We start from the raw sequence: 18,598 nt of genomic DNA, 5'->3' as shown, positions 1-18,598 counted from the left end.
GAGTTAGGAGTCTTCACATTCTGTTTCCCTTTCTGACATTTCCCACACATCTCTTCTCCCTTCCCTTATATTCCCTTTAACTATTATTTATATTCCCCAAATGAATGAAAACATACAATGTTTGTCCTTCTCCTATTGACTTACTTCACTCAGCATAATACCCTCCAGTTCCATCCACATCGAAGCAAATGGTGGGTATTTGTCGTTTCTAATGGCTGAGTAATATCCCATTGTATACATAAACCACATCTTCTTTATCCATTCATCTTTCGATGGACACCGAGGCTCCTTCCACAGTTTGGCTATTGTGGCCATTGCTGCTAGAAACATCGGGGTGCAGGTGTCCCGGCGTTTCATTGCGTCTGAATCTTTGGAGTAAATCCCCAAAAGTGCAATTGCTGGGTCATAGGGCAGGTCTATTTTTAACTTTTTGAGGAACCTCCACACAGTTTTCCAGAGTGGCTGCATCAGTTCACATTCCCACCAACAGTGCAGGAGGGTTCCCTTTTCTCCGCATCCTCTCCAACATTTGTTGTTTCCTGCCTTGTTAATTTCCCCCATTCTCACTGGTGTGAGGTGGTATCTCATTGTGGTTTTGATTTGTATTTCCCTGATGGCAAGTGATGCAGAGCATTTTCTCATGTGCATGTTGGCCAGGTCTATGTCTTCCTCTGTGAGATTTCTTTTCATGTCTTTTGCCCATTTCATGATTGGATTGTTTGTTTTTTTTTGGTGTTGAGTTTAAGAAGTTCTTTATAGATCTTGGAAACTAGCCCTTTATCTGATACGTCATTTGCCAATATCTTCTCCCATTCTGTAGGTTGTCTTTGAGTTTTGTTGACTGTATCCTTTGCTGTGCAAAAGCTTCTTATCTTGATGAAGTCCCAATAGTTCATTTTTGCTTTTGTTTCTTTTGCCTTCGTGGATGTATCTTGCAAGAAGTTACTGTGGCCAAGTTCAAAAAGGGTGTTGCCTGTGTTCTCCTCTAGGATTTTGATGGACTCTTGTCTCACATTTAGATCTCTCATCCATTTTGAGCTTATCTTTGTGTATGGTGTAAGACAATGGTCCAGTTTCATTCTTCTGCATGTAGATGTCCAATTTTCCCAGCACCATTTATTGAAGAGACTGTCTTTTTTCCAATGCATAGTCTTTCCTGCTTTGTTGAATATTTTTTGATCATAGAGTCAACAGCCCATTTCTGGATTCTCTATTCTGTTCCATTGATCTATGGATCTGTTTTTGTGCTAGTACCACACCGTCTTGATGACCACAGCTTTGTAGTACAACCTGAAACCTGGCATTGTGATGCCCTCAGCAACGGTTTTCTTTTTAAATATTCTCCTGGCTATTCGGGGTCTTTTCTGAATCCACACAAATCTTAAGATGATTTGTTCCAACTCTCTGAAGATAGTCCATGGTATTTTGATAGAGATTGCATTAAATGTGAAAATTGCCCTGGGTAGCATGGACATTTTCACAATATTATTTCTTCCAATCCATGAGCATGGAATATTTTCCATCTCTGTGTTCCTCCTCCATTTCTTTCAGAAGTGTCCTGTAGTTTTTAGGGTATAGATCCTTTACTTCCTTGGTCAGGTTTATTCCTAGGTATCTTATGCTTTTGGGTGCAATTGTAGATGGGATTGACTCCTTAATTTCTCTTTCTTCATTCTCATTCTTAGTGTATAGAAATGCCACTGACTCTGGGCATTGATTTTGTATCCTGCCACATTGCGAATTGCTGTATGAGTTCTAGCAATCCTGGGGTGGAGTCTTTTGGGTTTTCTATGTGCAGTATCATGTCATCTGCAAAGAGGGAGAGTTTGACTTCTTCTTTGCCAATTTGAATGCCTTTTATTTATTTTTTTAAAATTTCTTATTTATTTATTTATTTATTTATTTATTTATTTAAAAATCTATTTTTTTATTGGTGTTCAATTTGCCAACATATAGAATAACACCCAGTGCTCAGTCACTAACCCCCCTCAGTGCCCGTCACCTATTTATCCCCACCCCCCGCCCACCTCCCTTTATAGCACCCCTTGTTCGTTTCCCAGAGTTAGTCATTTCTAATGGCTGAGTAATATTCCATTGTATACATAGACCACATCTTCTTTATCCATTCATCTTTCGATGGACACCGAGGCTCTTTCTACAGTTTGGCTCTTGTGGACATTGCTGCTATAAACATCCGGGTGCAGGTTTCCTGGCATTTCATGCATTTGTATCTTTGGGGTAAATCCCCAGCAGTGCAATTTTTGGTTCATAGGTCATAGATCTATTTTTAACTCTTTGAGGAACCTCCACACAGTTTTTTTAAATTATAAATTTATTTTTTATTGGTGTTCAATTTGCCAACATATAGAATAACACCCAGTGCTCATCCCATTAAATGCCCCCCTCAGTGCCCGTCACTCAGTCACCCCCACCCCCAGCCCACCTCCCTTTCTACCACCCCTAGCTCATTTCCTAGAGTTAGGAGTCTTTTATGTTCTTTCTCCCTTTCTGATATTTCCCACTCATTTTTTCTCCTTTCCCCTTTATTCCGTTTCACTATTTTTTATATTCCCCAAATGAATGAGACCTTATAATGTTTGTCCTTCTCCTATTGACTTATTTCACTAAGCATAATACCCTCCAGTTCCACCCACGTCGAAGCAAATGGTGGGTATTTGTCTTTTCTTTTTTCTTTTTTAATAAATGTATTTTTTATTGGTGTTCACTTTGCCAACATACAGCATAACACCCGGTGCTCATCCCGTCAAGTGCCCCCCTCAGTGCCTGTCACCTATTCACCCCCACCCCCCACTCTCCTCCCCTTCCACCACCCCTAGTTCGTTTCCCAGAGTTAGGAGTCTCTATGTTCTGTCTCCCTTTCTGATATTTCCCACCCATTTCTTCTCCCTTCCCTTCTATTCCCTTTCACTATTATTTATATTCCCCAAATGAATGAGAATATATAATGTTTGTCCTTCTCCGATTGACTTACTTCACTCAGCATAATACCCTCCAGTTCCATCCACGTTGAAGCAAATGGTGGGTATTTGTCTTTTCTAATGGCTGAGTAATATTCCATAAATTCTCGTTCAGTCATCTTACTTATAACCTTATTGATTAAATCCCTGGCAGTAAGTACTCCTTCCTGTTGTTTCTTTTGGGATAAACTTCTCCATCTTGTCATTTTGCCCAGCAAAGAAAAGAAGAAAGAAAGAGAAAACAACATTATAACAATAACAACAACAATAGAACAACAAGAACAAGATACCCCCACTAGATCCTGGGTGTGTTTTGGTCTACTTATTAAAAGAAACTAGAACCCAAATTAAGAAAGAAAGAAACACACACACACACACACACACACAGACACACACTACAATGTAAGGAAACAAAAAGTTAAAGTAATATAAAGTATATATTAAAATAAAAATCAACAAAGGATTGACAAAAGTAAAATAACTAAAAAATGTAAAACCAAAAGACTAAAGAATAAAAATACAAAGAATGCTACATATTCCTTTCCCTAAGAGCTGAAGCTTCGAAGCCCTCTGTGATCAGTAAACTTGGTGAGCACGAGTTTTTTGTTCTGGTCTTCTAGGGCAGGGGCTTGTTTCCCTGATTCTCAGGTGGACTTGCCCTAGTGGAAAAGTGCCTCTAGTGAGCAGAGGCCGAACTTGAAGTATGCGGCTCCAGACTTCACTAGGTGGCGCTGTTTTGCCTCCTGAAGGCTTTCAGCGGTGATGGGCAAGATGAATATGGCTGCACACTGCTCCCTAACCTTGGAGCTGAAAATTTGCACCCCCCTCACTCTACAGTAAGCCCTCACAGAGAAGCAACCAATGTGTCTTGTCTACCTGGTTTCTGTCAGAACTCTGTGTTCACCTGATCTGTGACTTGTTTTTATCTCAGGCATGTGACTGAGTCTCAAAACTCCAAATTTTATGGACTCCCATGGCCTGCATACTGTTCCTCCCAGGGGAATGTGAGGTATCTTGTCAGGATTCTGTCTTTTGTTGGACCCCATCCCAGGAATGCAGTCATATGACCATGCAGTGATTCATAGCTTATGACAACACAGAGCAGAAAGGCAATACCTAGATTCGTTGTTTTCAGCAAGCATCCCTGCTCCTTTGCCCAGGAACTCAGCTAAACTCAGGCATCACCCATTCTTTTTACAACTCCAGGGATCCTTTTAACATGCTGTCACAGCTGGTATTCTGCTATGCTTCACCACCTAAGAACTTTTAAGCCAGGCACATCCCTGCTGTAGCAGACTTCTAAAAGTTCTGTTGCTTATAATACTTTGTGGTAGCCTCCTTAAGCAGACTTCCTTATCTCTGCCATATCCTCAGCTATGGCGCACCAGATTCAAGTCTTTACACCTCTTACCTTCCAAATTTTGGTCCACTGGTAGACTTGCAGCATTTGTTTTCTCAGATCTCTGATTGATTTCTTGGGTGTTCAGAATGATTTGATAACTATCTGGTTGTATTTGAGGGACAAGACAAACTTAGAGCCCCCCTACTCCTCTGCCATCTTAACTCCTCTGTTTTGTCCATTTTAATTACTATGTGTGTGGTGTCTACCTCCTTGGGTTGTTGAGGGTTTACTGTGTCTCCTGGATCTGGATTTCTGTTTCCTTCTCCAGATTTGGGAATTTTCAGCTATTGTTTTTTCAAATAAAATTTCTGCCTCCTTTTCTCTCTGTTCTCCTTCTGGGATCCCTATAATACAAATGTTATTACACTTGATGGTGTCACTGAGTTTCCTAAGTCTATTTTAATTAATTAATTTGTTAATTAATTAATAATATTATTTTTCTCTCCTGTTCAGTTTGATTACTTTCCATTACTCTGTCCTCCAGGTTACTGATCTGTTCTGCTTCCCCTAGTCTACTATTTATTCCATCTAGTGTATTTTTAATTTCAATTATTGAGTTCTTCATTTATGATTGGTTCTTTTTTATATTTTCTGTCTCATTGTTAAGGGTCACACTGAGTTACGCCACTCTTTTCTCAAGTCCAGTGAGTATCTTTATGACCATTACTTTAAATTCTCTATCAGGCATATTACTTATTTCCATTTTGCTTAGGTCTCTTGCTGTGAAGTTGTCCTGTTCTTTCATTTGGGACATATTCTTCTATCTCCTCATTTTGTCTAATTCTCTGTGTCTGTTTCTATGTATTAGGAAAGTCACTTATGTCTCTTGCTCTTGAAAGTAGTGACCTTATGAAGAAGAGGTCCTGTAATGCCTTGCAGTGGAATATCCCCTGTTCAGCAGTACAGAACTCATTCAATCTTAACTCAAAGTGAGAAGGCAGGATATTGCAAAGAGATAGTGTGGGATTTGGATTTAGGAAGAACTGGGATTGAATCCTCACTTCTCTATTGACTCCTTGTGCAAATGATTCCATTTTTTCTAAAGCTTAGGTTCTTAATATAAAAGTATTCTAAGTGATAGCATATACTTGTAGCACTGTTGGAAACATTGAGCAAGATAATGCTCCATTTTAAGAATTGGCTAATTGGCTATAATTATCACCAATATGATTGCTACTAAGGAAGACTTTTCTGAGTTGGTCTAAAAAGGGTGAGCAGCAAGGGATTCCATAGAGGAGACTCCCACCCTGGCTGGAGAATTGGCTTAGTGACTTGTGAGGTTCATGACAACACTTGAATTCTGTTGTTTCTTGGTCAACTCATGGTGAAAGCAGACTGAAGGCCCTGACCCATTAAAGTAAAATATTAAGATCTCTTGAGGGCTTTTTATAGATAATGGTTGTCACTGTCACCATTTTCTGAGAAACAGTAGCATGAAGCTGTATCAACTTCATATTGTCATCATCACCATCATTGTCATGATTGATAATGATATGATCATGATATATTTTATTATGAATATTTTACTCTAGTGATTCATTTTAGCACCATATTTTACTTTTAAGCAGATAATAACAAATATAATTCTTCCAAATTTATGATCGGGAAAATGAGATATAGAGACTTTCTTAAGGCCACCCAGCCAACCAGGCATTTCTCCTTTGGGCTGGTAAGTAAGCCCAAACTCTTGTTACTTCTTATATTTCTGTTCTGGTGGTCATTCCACCACGAAATGGAGGGGGACAAGGAAGCTTGCCTCTCTTTCTTAAGTGCATGAAAGAAAAGAGAGTAGAAGGAGACTAATACCTCTTGACATCTACTACACACTGGGCATCCTCTCATAGAATCTTATAATGGAGAAGGTATTATTTATCCAATTTTACCTGCACCTGAAGATAAGACTGGTGAATTAGCAAAACCATAAAGCTGAGTTTTGGTTCCAGTTCTGACACATATATGTGCTTAATCATTAAGGTTATTTGCAATTCTAAAAGTCTGTGACTCTTAAAAATGGGAGAATGGAGAGAAGTAGTTTCTGACTATGGTATTGAAAACACAGTGGGCTTGATTTCATATCTAGTGAACTATAGACCTGGGATTCTAACCCAGATTTATTAGCCTTTAATGCCACGCTGGCTCAGAGGAGAGAATTGGTTCCCTTGGTGGTCATCCACTTTGGATGGCAGGGCCAGTTGGATGGTTTGATTCAGCACTATTTATATGCAGCATCAGATCTTAAGCTCTGGAAGTTTTCATTTTTGCTGCCCTGTGTCGGGGAGTGTTCAGACCAGTTATTACCACATGGCTGGATCCATGGCTTTGGAACTTTCAGGTGTAACCAATATGCTCCTGAGTAGTGCAAGTCTGACCTTTCCAGTGATGTGGTAAACAAATATGAGTTTATGTATTTCAGAGGTGGGTTTTCCATGTTGTTCATGTCATAATTTCCCAGCCTGATGCTAACATTTCTTCTCATAGACTATTTTTTTCCTGTTTGAGTCTGACTTTTCTAAATCAAGATATATTTGGATTGGCCTGATAGAGATAAAGCTTAATTTAGCTGATCACAAAGATGTAGAATCCATCTTTTACCATCATCTTATAAATAATCAAGTTCACTCAAATATTTTGTACCATTTCCACTCCTGCAAACAAGAAAATTGGGATATGTCTGCAGAATGACAGATGTTCCATGTCATGGCATCTTCCTTAAAACCTTTTATACCTTTTCTTTGACACAGAGGTTCCTGAGGAGAAAAAAGGATGCTTCAGGCGTGCCTATGACCTATTCTGTGGCCTGGACCAGCAGAAGGGCCCCAAGATGACAAAGGAAGAGGAGGAAGCTATGAAGTTGAAGATGACAGACACCTCAGAGAAACCTTTCTGGCGAACAGTAGTGAACATTAATGGCATCATCCTGCTGTCTGTGGCAGTTTTCTGCCATGCATTTTTTGCCTGAGCCTTGCCTTCCGCTGCAGGCTCTGTTCAGGAAGGCCAGACTTTTTACTCTGTCTCCTTTAGTTCTGTTCTGTGGTGTTAAGCTGGTGATAAACCAGTCAGTTGTAAATTTTGCCCAGTTGATAAATGTGTAATTGTAGGCTAGCTGAAGAAAAGTCATTAATTTGCTGTTAACTTATGTATTTGAGGCCAGTGTGATATCCTCAGCTGTACATATTAGAGCTGCAGAAGGAAAATCCAACTCAGTCATGTCCAGGAAAAGGCACACTAAAAAAGAAGCCCTGCTATGTGTGATGCAAGTTTTTCCTCAGGTAGATTCAGTGTGTCAGTGTTGTTTGTGATTCTTAAATATTATTTTAGGAGTTGTGGTCTCCCTGGTTCATACCACTTTCCCTTCATCTTTTTTTTTAAGAAAAAAATTTCCCCTCTCATCATATCCCTGTCAATTTTTTTCTATCCCAAGAAGAACCAATCTGACAAACTGATGAATGCATTGAAGTTGAAGATGGGAACTTGATAGGGTCCCTGCCCTGGGTGTTTTGCTATTTGAAGAGAAAGCTTGGGGATGGCAGGACTTACCCCAAGGGGATGGATGCAGGCACCAGCCTCAGACCAGTGTGGGAAGTGGGTAATCTTGAGTCAAGGCGATTTTCTAGTTTTCTTTAAAATGTCCACTGTGAGTTCCTCATGTTTGAGATTTTACTTATTTTGTCATTTAATGTGTTTGGAATGTCTTAGGAACTCAGCAATGCTTTTGGACCAAATGGGTGATTTGGACACTTATTTATAAATACTTGCATTATTTTTATGTAAACTTTTCCCTTGGTTAATTTTTTTCTTGTGTGTGGCTGCACACAATACAGACTCTGGTGACTCTCATCAATTGAAATGCATTTTCCAGAGACCCCTCTTCCTCATGGTGTGGATGTTGACATATGAGCTTAGAACCTGATCTATGTCACATAAAAGAACAAATGTACCTCTTGGGACATCTGTCATCTCAAAAAAGCCACAGTCTCCTGAAACATAGAAATAATTATCCCAAGATTCTCCTCCCCATGAGTTCATGTGACTGTAGCCCTTCCTTTTTGGGGTATCTTGATTGGTCATCATCTATTGACCAAAGTTAGGGTAGGTACTCCCTGTTCTGAGTGTATTTCTTGTTGAACCTGTTTCCTAGGGAGAAGTTTTAAAATATAATTTTAATCAATCAATCAATCAATCAATTAATTAAATTCTTTTAGTCCTACCTGTGAAATCTCAGTTATGTTGTAATATAAACTTTAAAGTTAAATTTCATTTTTGTGAAAGGAAAGATACTATTTGATACATCGTCCATATTGTCCTTAAGTGAGGCAGAGAAGAGGGGAAAGTGAAGAATTTTATGTGGCTGGCATTACTCAACAGACTCAGTTTCATACAAGGGTTTGTAGTATTTTTGAGCTTTGAGAAGATAAAGGGAAAGGATTGAAAGCTGGTGGATGAAGGAGGCACAAAGTAGATTGTCCTGGATTCAATTTCTGGCATTGCCAATGATTCACTGTGTATATTGTGGTAAATTATTTCATCTTAACTGTATATTTTTCTCTTTGAAAAATGGGGACCTTGGTGCTCATAGCATCTACCTACCTCCTCTGGGTGTGACTAAGTCACTTTGTAAAGGAGATGACAGATACATACATGAAAGATGCCAAACAGATGTTATATTAAGCTGCATTTAGTCCCATAAATTAAAATGTATTACTTTGATAATAATAAGAACATTAAAAAATGTAACATCTGGATTTCCTGTTTTCTGGATACTCTATACAGATACTGACTGTGTATGGTGAGTTTTATTGGCATAAGATGCAGATTAGGAAATAGGAACCAGGGGATCCCTGGGTGGCTCAGTGGTTTCGCACCTGCCTTTGGCCCAGGGCGCGATCCTGGAGTCCCGGGATCGAGTCCCGTGTCGGGCTCCCGGCATGGAGCCTGCTTCTCCCTCTGCCTGTGTCTCTGCCTCTCTCTCTCTGTGTCTATCATAAATAAATAAAAAATAAATCTTAAAAAAATAAAGGAAATAGGAACCAAGACAGTTGGGAATAGAGTCTAGCAACCTGAATAAAAGGGAGGAAAAGAGATGATTTCAACTTCAAAATCTCTACTAAACATGAGTTTACATCCAATGCATGCCTTTTTAGGACTGACTAAGTTGCTTGGGTGACCAGGGTCCAGAAAGTGATAAATTGTAGTGGAATAATTTTTTAAAATTAAAAATTCTATTAAATTAATTAATTTAATATATCAATAGATTAATTAATTTAGTAGATTAATTTCATTCCAAAATCAGGCAAAGACCCCACCAAAAGGAGAATTATAGATCAATATCCCTGATGAACACAGATGCAAAAATTCTCAACAAGATACTAGCCAATAGGATCCAACAACATTAAGAAGATTATTCACCATGACAAGTGGAATTTATCCCCGGGATGCAATGGCTGGTTCAACATTCATAAAGCAATCAATGTGATTGATCATATCAGCAGGAGAAAAACCAAGAACCATATGATCCTCTCAATAGATGCAGAGAAAGCATTTGACAAATCCAGCATCCATTCCTGATCAAAACTCTTGAGAGTGTAGGGATAGAGGTAACATTCCTCAGCATCTTAAAAGCCATATATAAAGTCCACAGCAAATATCATTCTCAATGGGGAAACTCTGGGAGCCTTTCCCCTAAGATCAGGAACACGACAGGGATGTCCACTGTCACCACTGCTATTCAACATAGTACTAGGAGTCCTAGCCTCAGCAACTAGGCAACAAAAAGGAATAAAAGACATTCGAATTGGCAAAGAAGAAGTCAAACTCTCTCTCTTCGCAGATGACATGATACTGTATATAGAAAACCCAAAAGACTCCACCCCAAGATTGCTAGAACTCATACAGTAATTTGGCAGTGTGGCAGGATACAAAATAAATGCCCAGAGGTCAGTGGCATTTCTGTACACTAAGAATGAGAATGAAGAAAGAGAAATTAAGGAGTCAATCCCATTTACAATTGCACCCAAAAGCATAAGATACTTAGGAATAAACCTAACCAAAGAGGTAAAGAATCTATACCCTAAAAACTACAGAACACTTGTGAAAGAAACAGAGGAAGACACAAAGAGATGGAAAAATATTCCATGCTCATGGATTGGAAGAATTAATATTGTGAAAATGTCCATGCTACCCAGGGCAATTTACACATTTAATGCAATCCTGTCAAAAACCAAGGACTTTCTTCAGAGAGTTGAAACAAATCATCTTAAGATTTGTGTAGAATCAGAAAAGACCCTGAATAGCCAGGGGAATATCAAAAAAGAAAACCATAGCTGGGGGCATCACAATGCCAGATTTCAGGTTGTATTACAAAGCTGTGGTCATCAAGACGGTGTGGTACTGGCACAAACACAGACACATAGATCAGTGGAACAGAACAGAGAATCCAGAAGTGGACCCTCAACTTTATGGTCAACTAATATTCGACAAAGGAGGAAAGACTATCCACTGGAAGAAAGATAGTCTCTTCAATAAATGGTGTTGGGAAAATTGGACATCCACATGCAGAAGAATGAAACTGGACCACTCTCTTTCACCATACACAAAGATAAACTCAAAATGGATGAAAGATCTAAATGTGAGACAAGATTCCATCAAAATCCTAGAGGAAAACACAGGCAACACCCTTTTTGAACTTGGCGACAGCAACTTCTTGCAACATCCAACCATGAAGGCCAGAGAAACAAAAGCAAAAATGAGCTATTGGGACTTCATCAAGATAAAAAGCTTTTGCACAGCAAAAGAAACAGTCAACAAAACTAAAAGACAACCTACAGAATGGGAGAAGATATTTGCAAATGACATATCAGATAAAGGGCTAGTTTCCAAAATCTATAAAGAACTTCTTAAACTCAACACCAAAGAAACAAACAATCCAATCATGAAATGGGCAAAAGACATGAGCAGAAATTTCACCGAAGAAGACATAGACATGGCCAACATGCACATGAGAAAATGCTCTGCATCACTTGGCATCAGGGAAATACAAATCAAAACCACAATGAGATATCACCTCACACCAGTGAGAATAGGGAAAATTAACAAGACAGGAAACAACAATGTTGGAGAGGATGTGGAGAAAGGGGAAGCCTCTTGTACTGTTGGTGGGAATGTGAACTGGTGCAGCCACTCTGGAAAACTGTTTGGAGGTTCCTCAAAGAGTTAAAAATAGACCTGCCCTACGACCCAGCAATTGCCTTGCTGGAGATTTACCCCAAAGATACAGATGCAGTGAAACGCTGGGACACCTGCACCCTGATGTTTCTAGCAGCAATGTCCACAATAGCCAAACTGTGGAAGGAGCCTCGGTGTCCATCGAAAGATGAGTGGATAGAGAAGCTGTGGTTTATGTACACAGTGGAAAATTCCTCAGCCATTAGAAACGACACATACCCACTATTTCCTTCGACATGGAGGGACCTGGAGGGACCTGGAGGGTATTATGCTGAGTGAAGTAAGTCAACTGGAAAAGGACAAACATTATATGGTTTCATTCATTTGGGGAATATAAACATTAGTGAAAGGGAATAAAGGGAAAGGAGAGACAATGAGTGAAAATATCAGTGAGGGTGACAAAACATGAGAGACACCTAACTCTGGGAAATGAACAAGGGGTAGTAGAAGGGGAAGTGGGCATAGTTTGGGGGTGACTGGGTGATGGGCACTGAGGGGGGCACTTGGTGAGATGAGCACTGGGTGATATGCTATATGTTGGCAAATTGAACTCCAATAAAAAAATAATAAAATAAAATAAAATAAAATAAAATAAAATAAAATAAAATAAAATAAAATAAAACAGAGGGAGCCTGGATGTAAGGGCCATTATTTAAGAATCCTCTCCAAGGAAAGCTGCCCTGGAAAGTCATCGGACTCACATTGGATTTCACATAAATAAAAAGTAAACCTTAAAAAGAAAATCAAAGAAGATGTGGTCTGTGTATACAATGGAATATTACTCAACCATTAGAAATGACAAATACCCACCATTTGCTTCGATGTGGATGGAACTGGAGGGTATTTCGCTGATTGAAGTAAGTCAATCGAAGAAGGACAATCATTATATGGTTTCACTCATATTTGGAATATAAAAAAATAGTGTAAGGGATTAAAGGGGAAAGGAGAGAAAATGAGTGGTAAAAATCAGAGAGGGCGACAAACATGAGAGGCCCCCAAATCTGGGAAATGAACAAGGGGTAGGGGAAGGGGAGGTGGGCATGGGGGATGGAGTGACTGGGTGAGGGGCTCTGAGCCAGGCACTTGATGTGATGAGCACCACGTGTTATACTATATGTTGGCAAATCAAACTCCAATAAAAAAAAGAATTAAAAGGGACTTCCTTAACATAGTAAAACAAAACCTTTTTTTTTTTAGTAAGACAAAACTTTATAAGCCTAAATAATTCATATTGGTTTCACTTAGAAGTGCTCCATTTAAGTCAAGGATAAACAAACATCATGCAACAAAGGGGGAAATCTCTTGGAATAATTTTTAGGAATAACTTCCTTGGATGTGTACTTATTGGCCATTCTAGACTAGTTTCTAGATTGCAGGAATTACATCACCTTCAGAGAAACCCAAATATGTGTCTTTCCTTTCAGATACAGTGCCATGATAAGGCTTATTTCCTGCACTCTCATTTGTTTATGGGAGCTCTTTCTTTTTCTTTTGCTGTAATGTGTTTTTAGCCTCATATTTTAACTTCCATTTGGACTACTTCTGATATAAAAAAAATCAATGATTTGTTTAGTTAAATATGTATTTTCAACTTTTGTGGTTTCTAGGTTTCCTGTTTTGCTTTAGAATGTTTCTCATTGGGGCATCAGGGTGGCTCAGTTGGTTAAACATCTTCCTTCAGCTTAGGTCATGATTCTGGGGTCCTGGTATCAAGCCCTGCTCAGCAGGAGAGTCTGCTTCTCCTTCTACCTCTGCCTCTCTCCTTGCCGTTCTCACTTGCTCTCTCTCTGTCAAATCAATCAATCAATCAATCAATCAATCAATCAATCTTTTAAAAAATGTTCCTCATCATAAACCACCAGATAGAAAGCTAGAAAAAGTTTATATATAGGTAACTCACTGAAGTGAAAATAGATGATTAATTAGAACTTCTACAAGGTTTTTTATCAACCAGACTGATCAGCAATTTTGAAAAAGCAACAACTTTTTGTCCTATAAGCCTACTCATTCTGTTGTTGGTATGCTTGCCAATTGCTTCAACTTTTTGGAAGTTTTTTGCCAGTATCTATTAAAAATATAAATAAATGTATTCATTATTTAGTATACTACTTTGAGGATTATCTCTTATGAAACCACCAGAGGAAATCTACATATAAATATAATTACTGCAGCATTTTTCTGGTGGAAAAAGATATTTAGAAATCAAATGTATTTCATGTTATATTTTATTAGGCAGAAGTTAAAATGAATTCAAGTGACTTACATTAGTTGGGCTTAATGATGTCTACCACATATTATAAAGAAAGAAAAGTAAATTGTAAAATAATGTAGGATTTGAGAATTTTTAAAAAGATTTGTTTATTTTAGTGAGAGAGAGAGTGTGAGTAGGGGGAGGGGCAGAGAGAGAGGGAGAGAATCTCAAGCAGAATCTCTGCTGAGTGTGGAGCTTGATGCAGGGCTTGATCTCAGGACTCTGAGGTCATGACCTGAGCCAAAATCAAGAGTCAGATGTTTAACCAACTGAACCACCCAGGAACCCTGAGAAAATTCTTTAAAACAAAACAAAACAGTGACAACAAAACCTCCAAAGGACAAAGTAAGCCACCGAAAATAAGCTACAAAACCCAGGAGCTATAAGGAAAAGATGAATCAATCTGACTAAATAAAAATTAAAGTTTTGTATAATAAAGGATGATGTAAAATTAAAAGGCAAATCCGGGAAATACAAATCAAAACCACAATGGGATACCACCTCACATCAGTGAGAATGAATAAAATTAACAATGCAGGAAACAAGAATGTTGGAGAGGATGTAGAGAATGGGGAACCTTCTTGTATTGTTGGTGGGAATGCAAGCTGGTACATCCACTCTGGAAAAGTGTGTGTAGGTTCCTCAAGAAATTAAAAATAGAGCTACCCTATGACCCAGCAATTTCACTACTAGGTATTTACCCCAAAGATCCTGATGTAGTGAAGTGACAGGACACCTACACCCCAATGTTTATAGCAGCAATGTCCACAATAGCCAAACTGTGGAAGGAGCCTTGGTGTTCATCCAAAGAAGAATGGATAAAGAAGATGTGGTGTATATATACAATGGAATATTACTCATCCATCAGAAAGGACAAATACCTACCATTTACTTTGATGTAGATGGAATTGGAGGGTATTATGCTGAGTGAAATAAGTCCATTGGAGAAGGACAATCATCACATGGTTTCACTCTTATGTAGAATATAAGAAATAGTGAAAGGACTATAAGGGAAAGGAGGGAAACTTGGGAAAAATTAGAGAGGAAGACAAACCATGGGAGACTACTAACTCTGGGAAACAAACAAAGGGTTGCAGAAGGAGAGGAGGGTGGGAGGATGGAGTAACTGGATGATGGGAACTAAGGAGGGCACTTGATAGGATGAACACTGGGTGTTATACTATATGTTGGCAAACCGAATTTAAATAAAAAAAGATAAAGAATTAAAAGGCAAGTCACAGACTTCAAGAAAAAATATTTGCAATTCATATGCAAATGATAAATATGTAGACTAAAATATCTATAAAAAACGAACGAAAAGTTGATAAAATATATCAAGGAATTCACAGAAGAAAAATACAAATAGCTAATGAGTATATGTAAATACATATAATTTCACTAAGTGGAAATACACATTTTAAAAATTAAATTATTTTTCAATAATCAAATTGATAAAAATGAATTAAGATTGATAATTAATTATGTGAATAAACAGGAACTTTCATATACTGATGATGAGAATATAAATTGGTAAATCCTCTTTAGAACATAACTTTTAAATTTTTATCAAAATATTAAGTGCTTATACCCCTTGCCCCCATATTCCATTATTAAGAATCAATCATTAAAGAAAACAGAAGTGGTTAATGTGACAACAGATGAACATACAGGTACATGTGGTCAGGTATCATTGATAATAGCAAATAATTGAAATCAAGGTGAATGTTTTTCAGTAGAAAAATTGTCAAATTGCTGTCAAATGATTTCATGGAACAATGTATTATTAAAAAGAAGGAGGGTGTCTGTATGCACTCACAGGCAAAGATTCCAGGATATATTTTATATGACAAAGCCAGTGATAGAACAACATTTGGAGTAAGATGCATTGTGTAAAAATATGGGTACAAATGAACAGAAAAATTACTTTAACATATACTTTAAACTGTTAACACTTGTTCTTTGTAAACTTAATGGGAGTATGGGAGAGACAGATTGTCAGTGGAGAGTGTTTTATTTGATTCTATAGGCCAAAACACTGAATTTTGTAACAACATGATAGATAGACATTTCTTATGTAATTTATTAAAACCATTTTAATATTCTGATTTACTTCTAAAAAGGTGTGTTTTAAAACTATATATAGGGATGCCTGGGTGGCTCAGAGATTAAGTATCTGCCTTCAGCTCAGGGCATGATCCTGGAGTCCCAGGATCGAGTCCCACATTGGGCTCCCTGCATGGAGCCTGGTTCTCCCTTTGCCTGTGTCTCTGCCTCCCTCTCTCTCCCCCCCGCACCGTGTCTCTCATGAATAAATAAATAAAATCTTTAAAAATAATAAAACTATATATAATCCTACATTAGGTAACTGTCATTCAGAATGTCAAAATAACACAGAAATAAAGACAGACAAATATGTATATTCAAGTAATGATTTCAATAAATAATGTTAATGTAGAAAGTTAGATTGTGGTAATTGCTGAACTACTCTGTAAATATTCTAAAATACACTGAATTGTACACCTTATCATATTATTTTTGAATATTTATTTACTTATTTTATTTTTAAAAAATATTTTATTTATTTATTGGAGTGTGAGAGAGTGTGAGTGGGGAAAGGGACAGGGGGACAGGAAGAGCCAGAGAATCTCTAGCAGACTCCACACTGAACATGAAGCCAGTTTGGGGCTTGATCTCACAACACTGAGATCATGACCTGAGCTGAAATCAAGAGCCAGATGCTTAACCAACTGAATCACCTAGGCTCCCCTTAATTACTTATTTTAGAGACAGAGAAAGAGAGCATGCAAGTTGGGATGGGGCAGAGGGTGAGGGAGAGAGAGGGGTAGAAAATCAGACTCAGACTCCACACTGAGCATGAAGCTGGACCCCACAACAGTGAGCTCATGACCTGAGCTGAAACTGAGTCAGATGCTCAACCAACTGAGCCACCCGAGCATCCCACTGAATTATACACTTTACATAGATTTATTTTATGATGTGTGAATTACTTTTATAAAGTAGTTTATGAAATAAATGGCTTAATGGGCTAACATTTAGTAGGAGATGGCTTTATTTAAGACATAAGCTAATAATTTCCAGTAAATTCATAAAATTATTTACAACAGACATTTATAGCTCATTTCCCCTCAACTATTAGGAAATATTTATATTTTCCAGGAGGTCAGTAAAGAGAGATTGGGAGGTCACTGTTTTACAGATGAGGTGGTTACTATATGAGGCAGAGTTGGAAGAGGTATTCCTTCTAATTGGAAATCTCTGGAAATAGAAAGCAAGAATAAGGTAGGGCAATCTACCTGGTGGGAAAAAAAGTTTTTTAGACCCACTGGTCCTAGTCCAGACACACATATAGAGTCAGCTCTGTGGCTTTCAAATTGTCAACTCTTTCTTTATTGACACAAAGGAACAACAAAAGCTAAAAATCAGGTCTATAGTTATCTCATATGATAAAATTACCAAGTTCTTTCTCCTGTTTGAAATTACCTCTCTTTGAAACATAAAAGTGAAAAAAATCAATAAAATTATCCTTTGCTTAATAAATTATTTAATGGCTCAGATAGAATTCAGGCAAAATAGCCATGGGCAAAGACAGCCACTGCTAGGAGTAGAATGGCATTGACATTCACTATAGTCCTCCACAAAGGCTTCTCAGATGTGTCTGTTAGCTTCTTTTTCTGGGCTTCCTCCTCTTCTTTGCTCATTTTGGGACCTGTCTTCTGCAAACCACAAAATATGTCATAAGCCTTCCTGAGGCATCCATGGGGTTTCTCAGGATTATCTGAAACAAAAAAGACAAACAAATAATCACAGAACATGGGAAATAAAACCCCTGTAAATGTAGTACAGATGACTGTAAAGAACAATTACAACCACTTTTAAGTGTTAGGGGAATCCCTGAGAAAAATATAGATAACTTTGATTATATAAAACTGAAAACTTTTGCATGGCATAAAGTTAAATAAACAAAGTAAAAACAAGTGACAAACTGGGAAAAAACATTTGCACCTTATACCATAAAGGGTTTAATATCCTTAGCATACATTGGCCTTTAAAAATAGAAGATACTTCTGACAATCCCATGTAGACACATATATGTACATAGATAAACAGTTCTTAAATTCACTAAAAAAGAGAAATTTGAAAGGATAAAGTTGTAGTATATATATATATATATATATATATATATATATATATCTATGTCTATAATGTAATATTACTCAGCCATCAAAAAAATGAAATCTTGCCGTTTGCAATGACACAGATGGAGCTACAGTGTCATACGCTAAGAGAAATAAGTCACAGAAATAGAAATACCATATGATTTCACTCATATTTGGAATTTAGGAAACAAAACAGATGAACAAGGAACAAGACAGGGATGTCCACTCTCACCACTGCTATTCAACATAGTACTGGAAGTCCTAGCCTCAGCAATCGGACAACAAAAAGACATTAAAGGCATTCAAATTGGCAAAGAAGAAGTCAAACTCTCCCTCTTCGCTGATGACATGATACTCTACATAGAAAACCCAAAAGCCTCCACCCCAAGATTGCTAGAACTCATACAGCAATTTGGCAGCGTGGCAGGATACAAAATCAATGCCCAGAAATCAATGGCATTTCTATACACTAACAATGAGACTGAAGGAAGAGAAATTAAGGAGTCTATCCCATTTACAATTGCACCCAAAAGCATAAGATACCTAGGAATAAACCTAACCAAAGAGG

General features: G+C 37.9%; 2 protein-coding genes across 3 annotated transcripts in view; one reads left to right on the top strand and one right to left on the bottom strand.

The window, feature by feature from the left end:
* Positions 1–9,151, top strand: part of SLC5A1 (solute carrier family 5 member 1) — a 74,849-nt gene extending 65,698 nt beyond the window's left edge. The window contains exon 15 of the mRNA XM_041729491.1: positions 7,122–9,151. Coding sequence (XP_041585425.1) covers positions 7,122–7,339 — 218 coding nt within the window. The 3' untranslated portion in view covers positions 7,340–9,151. The remainder of the gene's footprint in view (positions 1–7,121) is intronic.
* Positions 9,152–16,881: 7,730 nt separating this feature from the next.
* The window catches only part of LOC121475226 (solute carrier family 5 member 4), a 46,667-nt gene continuing 44,950 nt past the window's right edge, over positions 16,882–18,598 (bottom strand). For both annotated transcript variants that reach the window (XM_041728341.1, XM_041728342.1), the window contains one exon: positions 16,882–17,648. In XM_041728341.1, coding sequence (XP_041584275.1) covers positions 17,434–17,648 — 215 coding nt within the window. In that variant the 3' untranslated portion in view covers positions 16,882–17,433. The remainder of the gene's footprint in view (positions 17,649–18,598) is intronic.

This window comes from Vulpes lagopus, chromosome 14 (assembly GCF_018345385.1).
Source record: "Vulpes lagopus strain Blue_001 chromosome 14, ASM1834538v1, whole genome shotgun sequence".
NCBI lineage: Eukaryota > Metazoa > Chordata > Mammalia > Carnivora > Canidae > Vulpes > Vulpes lagopus.
Note: the sequence above shows the minus strand (reverse complement) of the source record. Positions and strands in the feature narration are given on the sequence as shown.